The 10,546-nt window shown below is 51.0% G+C and overlaps 2 protein-coding genes and 1 pseudogene across 2 annotated transcripts; 2 read left to right on the top strand and 1 right to left on the bottom strand.

The window, feature by feature from the left end:
- Positions 1-538: 538 nt before the first annotated feature.
- LOC146630184 (uncharacterized) lies at positions 539-7,798 on the top strand. The gene is made up of 3 exons (XM_085355644.1): positions 539-852; positions 962-1,243; positions 6,584-7,798. The coding sequence occupies exons 1-3, from the start codon at positions 636-638 to the stop codon at positions 7,612-7,614; spliced, it is 1,530 nt and encodes a 509-aa protein (XP_085211770.1). The 5' UTR covers positions 539-635; the 3' UTR covers positions 7,615-7,798.
- LOC146630185 (uncharacterized) lies at positions 1,930-3,507 on the top strand. Its single transcript, XM_085355363.1, has one exon. The coding sequence runs from the start codon at positions 1,930-1,932 to the stop codon at positions 3,505-3,507; it is 1,578 nt and encodes a 525-aa protein (XP_085211489.1).
- A 319-nt stretch (positions 7,799-8,117) lies between the features above and the next one.
- LOC146630183 (uncharacterized) overlaps positions 8,118-10,546 on the bottom strand; it is a 3,350-nt pseudogene continuing 921 nt past the window's right edge.

Raw genomic sequence — 10,546 nt, 5'->3', positions numbered from 1 at the left:
TAGACGTTAAACTAAGTAACGATCTGGTCCGGGTCAGAGAGGACAGCTATTCCAGGGATTGGACTGGAAAGCAAGTCACATAGGGTCCAGGAAAAGGTCGGGGTCACTGTAACAGAATGCAAATGTTCAAAACACAGATAAGGAGGCATATGAATATATTGTTGGCTCAGAATCCTCCTTCGTACTGCGTACTTGCCAACGGAGGTCGGAGATGACATAGAGGGGTGAGTAGTCCGGGTGTGTAAATCCAAAAAACTCCTGGCGTGGAGGCAGAGAGGCAGGTAGGTAATTTTGGTAATAGCCTGAGGGACTGCCAGAAGGTCCAGCATCCAAGTAGAAGCTCTTCGACAGGGGTTGACAGTTAGGTGTAGCTAAGAAGAGGCGCACAAAAAACAAACATATAGTGAGGCAAGGTGATTCACAAAAACACGTAGGGAATTATGGTGGTGGCCTGCACTGACTGATGTTAGCAGAGAATCTGGCGAAGAGAGATTGAGAACACTGGCCTTATGAGTCCCCGGCTAATAGCTAGGTTTCATTTGACGTAGACGTGACGTCGACGTAAAGCGCGAAATTTGACTGGCGGTCGGAAGTGAAAAAGATAAGCGCAAAATCACAGACAGACAGTACGCAAAATGCCTATGTCCTGTTGTGTTTACGGATGCTCCAGTAGGTCGACCAGAGAAACTGATAAACGGTATTTTAGGGTACCAAAAATAGCCCAACGAAGAGGAGAAAAATGGAAAATTCTAACCGAAAAACGTAGGAAAAAATGGATTTTAAATTTACGTTTACAGTCGGGAGGAGCAGAGTCTGCCAATGCCCGTGTCTGCAGCGACCACTTCGTCAGAGGTAATGTTATGTTTGCAAACGAACTTATTAGCATTAGGTTGTCGTTAAATTCTCGTTTACTTAGTGCTTTTAAGTTAGTAGTCTAATATTGACTTGATTGGGACTATAGGCTGCCCAAGTGCTTTGGATGACGAAGAGTCGGAGGACTGGGCTCCGACGGTCAATCTCGGCTACGAACGAAAACCCAGATCGGAATCAGTTCTCAAACGAGAGAAAAGAATGAAGCTTAAGGCAGAACAGCATCGATGTGCAGAGGCGATTTTGGATATGCAACAGACGGCTGAGAGCCCGGATTTGAGCCTAGTGACAGTGGAGAACCCCGAACTGCAGCTTCCAGCTGAGAATCCACAACCAGAAGACTTCAGTGTGAATGAGACATTCACTTATCCAGGTAAGATATTGTGCTGAGATGTAAAACAAACAAGAATCATGTCAAAGAGAAAAAGATGCCATTATCTGTAATGATTATGGTCCAAGTTACATATTACATGTTTGTGATTTTTTAATCACAGAGTAAATCCATACCATTTTATTCAGAAAAAAAGAAAAAGTGGCACTTATTACCGTCAGGCACACACCACAGGTTTTTGTACACTGCTATGGTTCTTATATTGCCAGATTCCAGACAGTCTCCTTTCACAGATAAGTAAAGATATCCGTAATGTAAGGTTTCTGTGGTGAGAAACATATAAATATATTTTTTGTTTAGACGCAACATGTTTTTTTGTTGATTAAAAAAAATAATTACATTAAATTAACATAGTGAATTAAACACATTACACCAGATTCTAATAGCCCACTAAAAAACTCCTACAGTGAAAATGAGTAAAAATTGAGTGTGGCGGAGGCGTGGCCCCGGGCGCAGCTGCAGGGGAGGAGTGGAGCGGAAGGCTCATCAGGGCGGCGCTGCGAGGCCGGTAAGAACAGCTGATGTTGTTTATGGACTGATGATGGTTTCCCTCCCCTGTGTTATAGTGAGACGGAGAGGAGCGGGAGAGGAGAAAAAGAGACACACATCAGCTGGGATGGACAGCTGTCATTCTGTGCGATAGTATCAGTGTGTGAAAGTGTAAATAAATGTGGAACTTGGCGATAAAGACCTGTGTGTGCGTGTACCTGTGCCTAGTATATTCCACAAGTGGTGCCGAAACCCAGGAAAGTGCCGGTGGGGAAATGTCCGACCCACAGGCCGCGCCACCCGCCCAGCCTCTGCGATTCTTGGCGCAGATGCTGGCGGAGATGGCGACGATGAGCCGGGATCAGGCGGCCGACCAGCGTGCCCACCTGGCCGCGCTGCGGGAGCAGACGGACCGGCAGACGCAAGTTCTGGAGCGGCTGGTCGGGGCCGCTGCCACGCCGAAGCCCTCGCCACTGTCGGTGGCGGTGCCCCGGATGGGGGACGGGGACGACCCACAGGTTTTTTTGGAGACCTTCCGTGCCACGGCGGAGGCTTGCCAATGGCCGCGGGAGGAGTGGGCTCCGCGGCTGCTCCCCCTGCTGTCCGGGGAGGCACAAACAGCGGCCCTGAGTCTGCCTCCGGCGTCGAGGAGCAGCTTCGCGGACGTGAGCCGGGCGGTGGTGGACAGGCTAGGGCTCACCGCCGAAGACCACCGCCGGCGGTTCCGGGCCTGTCGGCTGGCTACAACGGACCGACCATTCGCCTGGGCCCGGCAGCTGCGCGACGCGGCGGTACGCTGGCTGCAACCGGGAACATCGGAGGGGGAGACGAAGCTGGTGGACAAGGTGGTGCTGGAGCAGTTCACGGAGGGATTGCCAGCGGAGACGGCGAGATGGGTCCGGTGCCACCGGCCCGCAAGCTTGGAGGTAGCGGTGACGCTGGCGGAGGACCACCTTGCCGCTGGAGCAGGGGAACCCGGGGACGCCGGACGGAGGCCGAACAAACAGGCCCCGGTGCCGGCCCCGAGGCGCCGTGTGCCGGCACCAGGGCAGGCAGAGCGGCTGCCGGCGCTGAGCCCCACTAACCCTTTCGCGGCGTTGGTGCCGTCCAGGGCAGCCGAGCCAAGTGGAGCCGCCCCCGAGCCACGGAGAGCAGCACAGACGCCGGGGCTGGAGTGTTGGAAGTGCGGGCAGCCGGGGCACCTGAGGAGGGATTGTCCGCTTATGGAAGTGGGGCAGGTGTTTCGTGTTGCTGGCGCCCCAGCACCCTCCCCCGGTCCAGGAGGGACATACAGTATTCCGGTAAGGACTCGAGGGGGTATACGCCAGGCGTTGGTGGACACGGGCTGCACGCAGACCCTCGTACACCAAAGCTTGGTTCGCCCCGGGGCATTGCTGGAGGCAGAATGGGTGGAGGTGAGGTGTGTGCATGGTGACGTTCACAGGTATCCCATAGTGCCGCTGTTATTAAAGTATAAGGGCAAAACGCATAGAGTAACGGCGGCGGTTAGCCCGCGCCTGTCGCACCCCCTGATTCTGGGTACCAATTGGCCGGGGTTTCATCAGCTACTGGGACAGTACGCGGGGGTGCGATCACGACCGGAAGCGGGGTGTAGCGTGTGCGCGGCGTTCAGCGGTGACGCGGGGTCGTCCGACACTGACTCCGGGGGGGAGGAGCCCCGGAAGTGTCCCCCATGGGTGATTTCCCACTGGAGCAGTCTCGTGACGGCACCCTACGCTCAGCCTTTGACCAAGTGATGGCTATTGATGGTCACGTGGTGCGCCCTGAGGCCGCGCAGACCTACCCGCGTTTCGTCTTATTAAACGACCGATTATATCGAGTGAGTCGTGACACTCAGACAGAGGAAACACACACCCAGTTGTTGGTGCCGCAGGGCCGCCGGGAAACGCTTTTCCAGGCGGCCCACTATAACCCCATGGCAGGGCATATGGGCTATGAGAAAACTCTGGAGCGAATAACGGCCCGATTTTATTGGCCGGGCATCCGAGCGGATGTGCGCCGCTGGTGCGCGTCCTGCCCGGACTGCCAACTTGTTAACCAGCCGGCCATACCGAAGGCGCCGCTGCGCCCTCTCCCCCTCATTGAGGTCCCGTTTGAGCGCATCGGCATGGACCTCATCGGGCCGTTTCACCGGAGTGCACGCGGCTACCGCTTTGTGTTAGTCTTGGTGGATTACGCAACGCGGTACCCGGAAGCAGTTCCGCTGCGCACCATCTCTGCAAAGAGTGTGGCGCAGGCACTGTTTCAGGTCATCTCCCGAGTCGGAATCCCGAAAGAGATACTGACTGACCAGGGCACGTCGTTTATGTCTCGTACACTGCGGGAACTGTACGAATTACTGGGCATTAAATCTATTCGGACCAGCGTCTACCACCCTCAGACTGACGGGCTGGTGGAGCGGCTGAATAAGACTTTAAAGTCCATGATTCGGAAGTTCATTAACGAGGATGAACGCAATTGGGATCACTGGCTAGACCCTCTGTTATTCGCAGTGCGGGAGGTGCCCCAGGCCTCCACGGGATTTTCTCCCTTTGAACTGCTGTTCGGCAGGAGGCCACGTGGGGTGCTCGACCTGATTAAAGAAAGCTGGGAGGACGGTCCGAGCCCCGCCAAAAATGAGATTCAGTACGTGTTGGACCTGAGAGCAAAACTCCACACTTTGGGGAGGTTGTCACGGGAGAATTTGCTCCAGGCTCAGCAGCGTCAGCAACGCCTGTATGACAGAGGGGCTAGGCTCAGGCAATTTTCACCGGGAGATAAAGTGCTTGTGTTACTCCCTACTTCCAGCTCGAAGTTGCTCGCCAAGTGGCAAGGACCCTTTGTGGTCACACGGCGAGTCGGGGACGTGGACTATGAGGTCGCTCGGTCGGACAGGGGAGGAGCCACGCAGATTTATCACCTCAATCTCCTCAAACTGTGGCGAGAGGTTGAAACCGCTTCTCTGGTGAGCTTGGTGAAGGAGAGAGATGAGTTGGGGCCTGAGGTGCCAAATTCTATCATTCCCGCCTCCCTCCCTTGTGATGACCATCTCACACAGGCCCAGAGAGCGGATGTTGTCGCGTTGCAACAGCGTTTTGCGGACGTGTTCTCCCCCCTGCCCGGCCGGACGTCCCTTATCGAGCACCATTTCGTGACGCAGCCTGGCGTGACGGTGCGTTCACGGCCCTACAGGCTCCCGGAGCACAAGCGAAAAATCGTGCAGAGGGAATTGGCGGAAATGCTGAGGATGGGAGTAATAGAAGAGTCGCACAGCGCCTGGTGTAGCCCCATCGTTCTGGTGGCGAAGAAGGATGGGTCTATACGGTTCTGTGTCGACTATCGCAGGGTGAACGAAGTGTCACGCTTTGATGCCTACCCCATGCCTCGGGTCGACGAGCTCCTGGACCGGTTAGGCACGGCCCGCTTTTTCACGACACTGGACTTAACCAAGGGCTATTGGCAGATTCCCTTGTCTGCCGAGGCCAGGGAGAAAACGGCCTTCTCCACTCCGTACGGTTTGTACCAGTTCGTGACACTTCCGTTTGGCCTGTTCGGGGCCCCGGCCACTTTCCAGCGTCTCATGGACCGGGTACTGCGTCCGCACGCAGCGTATGCTGCCGCCTACCTGGATGACGTGATCATCCACAGCGACACCTGGGCGGAGCATGTGCTGCGGGTGGCCGCGGTCCTGGAGTCCCTGAGGGGGGCGGGGCTCACGGCCAATCCGAAGAAGTGCGCGGTTGGACGGAGGGAGGTGCAGTATCTGGGGTACCACCTGGGGGGCGGGCAGGTGCGTCCACAGGTGGAGAAGACGGCGGCTGTCGCATCCTGCCCGCGCCCCAGGACGAAAAAGGAGGTGAGACGGTTCTTGGGGTTGGCGGGTTACTATCGTCGCTTTGTGCCGGGGTTTGCGCAGCTAACCAGCCCCCTGACCGATCTCACTCGAAAGGGTGCCCCGGATCTGGTCCAGTGGACGGGGCCGTGCCAGGCGGCGTTTGTGCAGGTGAAAAAGGCTCTCTGTGGGGAGCCGCTGCTTCACACTCCTAACTTTTCCCTCCCTTTTGTTCTGCAGACTGACGCCTCGGACAGAGGGCTGGGAGCCGTTTTGTCCCAGCAGGTAAGGGGGGCCGACCGCCCTGTCCTATACATCAGCCGGAAGCTAGCAGAGCGCGAGCGCCGGTACAGCACCGTGGAGAAGGAGTGCCTGGCCATCCGGTGGGCGGTCGGCTCCCTGCGCTATTACCTCCTGGGACGCTCATTCACCCTCTGTTCGGACCACGCCCCGCTGCAGTGGCTCCACCGCATGAAGGATGCCAACGCCCGGATCACCCGGTGGTATCTGGCGTTGCAGCCCTTTAAGTTCAAGGTGATCCATAGGCCGGGGGCGCAGATGGCAGTGGCCGATTTCCTCTCTCGCTCGCGGGGGGGGGGGGAGTTGGCTCGGCCGGACGGCTCCCCGGCCTCGAACGGGCGGTGGGGGTGTGTGGCGGAGGCGTGGCCCCGGGCGCAGCTGCAGGGGAGGAGTGGAGCGGAAGGCTCATCAGGGCGGCGCTGCGAGGCCGGTAAGAACAGCTGATGTTGTTTATGGACTGATGATGGTTTCCCTCCCCTGTGTTATAGTGAGACGGAGAGGAGCGGGAGAGGAGAAAAAGAGACACACATCAGCTGGGATGGACAGCTGTCATTCTGTGCGATAGTATCAGTGTGTGAAAGTGTAAATAAATGTGGAACTTGGCGATAAAGACCTGTGTGTGCGTGTACCTGTGCCTAGTATATTCCACATTGAGGTTGCCTCTATTATGCTGATTATGCTCCCCCACTGTTATATTGCAGGCTGTGCGGATGCTGGATGCCAGACAGAGCTGACGATGGATGACATCGAGAAGATGGAGGATGTTTTGAGACAGAACACAGCAGAGCTGGTTGATCTTCGGAGCAAGGCTCTGGACACACAGTTCAGCCAGGAGGCTTTTGAAAAAAATGAAGACAAGACAAAGTTCTACACAGGGCTCCCCAACTTCTTAGTTTTAATTCAGATTTTTGAACTGTGCGAGCCCTATATCACCTCGGGACCTATGTCTTTGTTGTCCAAATTTGAACAATTCATACTAGTTTTGCTGAGGCTGAGACTAAATCTGCCCCTGAAAGATTTAGCTTTCAGGTTCAATATTTCTCTGTCCACTGCTTCTAGAGTTTGGCATAAAGTAATTGACATACTTCATAAAAGGTTAGAGTTCCTAATTGAGTGGCCAGAGCGACATGTTCTTCAAGCTACGATGCCACTGAGTTTCAGACAGGCATTTGGATGTAAAGTGGCTGTGATTGTTGATTGCTTTGAAGTCTTTATTGAGAGACCATCTAATCTTCTTACACAAGCTCAAACTTGGTCCAACTACAAGCACCATCACACTGTAAAATTTTTGATTGGTGTTGCCCCCCAAGGCTACGTCACTTACATATCTTCTGCCTGGGGAGGGAGAGTTAGCGATAAGCAGATCACAATAGAGAGTGGCCTCCTAAAGAACTTGTTACCTGGAGATATTGTCCTTGCAGATCGTGGGTTCAATATTGGCGATAATGTGGGGTTTTACTGTGCTTCACTACAGACACCGGCATTCACTAAAGGGAGAAAACAGCTGTCAGCCTATGAAGTGGCAGAGACAAGGAAAATAGCCAATTTGCGTATCCATGTTGAGCGAGTCATAGATTTAGTCAGGAGGAAATATCAAATTCTGCAGAGCAGGGCTATGCCAATAGAGAACATGTCCACAAAGCCAGGTGAGACACATGCATTGATCGACAAGATTGGGGTAATTTGTTGTGCCTTATCAAATCTCTCCGAGTCTGTTGTCCCACTGGAGTAAGGGGGGTGGGTGGTAATCAATCAGTTAAAAAAAATTAAATGTCTTGTCACTGTCACGGCTCACAGAAGGGGGTGGAGAGGAAGAGTAGTGTCCAGTATCTGCTGCTTGGCTCTGGTGATAAGTAGAACAGGGTAGAGTAATAGTAGTACCTAAGTCCTGACTCCTGATTAGTCTGTAAATGTTTTCAAATGAAATATTTTTCTCCAACTGTCATATTGTGCTGGCAGTTTGTACAGTATTATACTGTGATGGATTGCAATCTATTTTGTTTATTTGTTTAAAAGTCTAATCTTGTAAATAAACCACCAATGTATTATTATGCTGCCTCAATAGCATTTAATCATTGTGTAGTGTTACACAACACTTAAATGACACAATTAAATGTACAATAAAATTAAATGACAATTTGTGCTCTAATGCTACGTCAGAGCAAATACAATAGCCAGAACTCATAATGACTACCATCAGGTCATAACAATATTCAAAATGTCATTATGTTGTCGTCCTTTTATCACATTACACATGTATGTTTGTAACTTGCTGTCCCAGTATTTCTGGGAGTATACTGTTTCTAAAAAAACACTCAACTTTAGGAATCGCATCATCCCAAAACTCAAGGTCAGGCAAAATCCTTTCAACAAATATGTCATTGCGGTTCCACACAACAAAGTCACAGTACTCTGCATTTGCAATGTGAAGCTGTGCCTGAATTTGGTAATAGTAGTCATGAGTTGGGTCCAGTGTGACATTATCCCCGTCACTGATGAGGCAGAAGCCCTTCTCCCCAGCACGCATGCGCAGGTTGACCGCATCTTTCTGAGAGTGTGGGCACTAAAATCACAGTGATGAGAACAACAATCAAGATTTATCTGATGAAACAGTGAAGAAGCAAAGATGATGGGTGTGGTCTGTGTTATCATAATCTCTCATTGCCCAAAACAAATGTCTATTTGACACAGACAATAAAGCCTCATCTTATCTTAATTGAACAATAGATTAGAAATTAGAAAAGGTATTTCCTGCATTTTTACTCAGTTCACTGATTCTTATGGAAAGATGTCACACCTATGGCCTTGACTACAACAGAGTCAATACCTTAATCTCGCAGATGCCAGTTCCATGACAGTCACAAGTGACTATCCCATCAGGGGAGGACCCCATGTATGGCCACTTGGGGTTCAGCCAGAGACCGCTGTCCATACATGAGAAGCCTGCATGCTCCTGGCTCATAAGCTTCTCATATGCTCCTCTGGCTTGTGCTTCATGTTTGCATCCATAACTATAAACAGTACACATGCCAAACATGAAAAGGAAATTATTACTTAGTATTGGATGTGTAAAACAGTAAAGTGATGTATTATACAATATGCCATTACCCTAAACTATACTTAGTTCTTACCCTGTATAACCCTAGCCGTATAAGCCTATAACTAACCTCCATCTTCATAACACTTTTTTAGTTACAGTTATGGACAGTTTCATACCCCAAATCTTAACTCTGCCTTACCCTACATCAAACCCTAAATACCTTGTAGCAGCTGTGGTGAACCTATATGCCTCTGGATAGCATATGGCCTTGATCAAGCTCTTTGATGGTTGCTGGGGGTTGGTCTTAAGAACTTGTTTCAGCTTAGAGGCAGTTACGCGTCCAGCTCTTTGCCTAAACCAAATACTGCTTGCACTCTGACTTCGAGTCGCCCTCTCTACAGCCTGGACTTGGGACAGGGTGAGCTCTTCAAGCTGGAAGTCCAGGCATAGCTCTTCAAGGTCTTTGGGGGGGGAGCTGCAGTGTCTCTGGTGTTCTGTACTCAGGCACAGTTTTAGGAAGCATGCTAGACTGGGGGACAAATTCTTTGTGGTAAGGTTCCCTAGACATCAGTGCTGCACTCCTTGGACAGTTTTTGCTTAAACTCTCAAAAAACCTACAGTATGTCTCTGAATCTCTCTGCACTCTTGGGCATGGAAGTGATTTCCCAACCTTTTGTGTACTTGTGCAGCCATCAATGGAACACTCAAGCTTTCGTTTTTTTGACTTTGCTGAAGAGAAGTCAATCAGAGTTACTGGGCAAGCAGGAATCTGGAAAAATTAAGCCAAAGAAGATCATTAAAATTTAAAAAGCTCTTTTCCAAAACGCTATATATTCGTTTCCAAAAATATTCGAAATTGAACAGTGATGGCAGTGGAGTGAGTATGTGTGTTTTAGGCTGGGTATAGTGGTTGGTTGGCAGTGAAGTGTGTGTGTGTATGTTGGGTGGGGATGGAGGTGCCATGTGCTGGGTATAAAAGGAGTGGAAAGTAAGCAGTTCCATGTTGATGAAAATGTGGTGTGAGGAGTTGTGAGTATTGAGGAATGCATGAGAAATGTGAATATATAAAGTGCTGCAGTCAGGTGTGTGTGTGCGCAGAAAACAAGTGCTAGGGTGTTGAGGCATGCATGAGAAGGGTGTGATATACAGTATACGGTTCTGCAGTCATGGTTATGTTAGTCATGAAAAAGGAAATGGCTTTTAAATGCTGTTATAGCGTTTTGGAATAGAACTCTTCATTTATTAAAGTACTGCCTTTTGTCTGACCCCTCACCTGCAACCTGCCCGGCTTGATTAGATCTACCAGGAGCTTGAAGCCCCCGCCGGTATAGCCTACAGGGTCATTGAGGCACTCAAGCTTCCCCACCACGACAAGGTAGCAGTATAGGGGAAGATATTTTATCCTACTGTCACATGAAGTCCCAATATAACATTCTTTATCCTACATTTTGCTTTTTGGCTTACCTTTTTAACATGAGATGGCATCAGCCACTTGCACTGCTCTGATGTGCATGTCGCTCTCATTTTCACCCCAGCTTCAACTGCAAAAAGAACAGCTCCAACGTGCGAGCATGATTCTGATAGTCTGGAAATAGAGCACATAATCTTTTTAACATGAAATGCA

This window comes from Diplotaxodon limnothrissa, linkage group LG6, assembly GCF_057381915.1.
Source record: "Diplotaxodon limnothrissa isolate DT_005_m linkage group LG6, D_limnothrissa_male_GT1.1, whole genome shotgun sequence".
NCBI lineage: Eukaryota > Metazoa > Chordata > Actinopteri > Cichliformes > Cichlidae > Diplotaxodon > Diplotaxodon limnothrissa.
The sequence above is the reverse complement of the archived record's forward strand: the minus strand, read 5'-3'. Positions and strand labels throughout refer to the sequence as shown.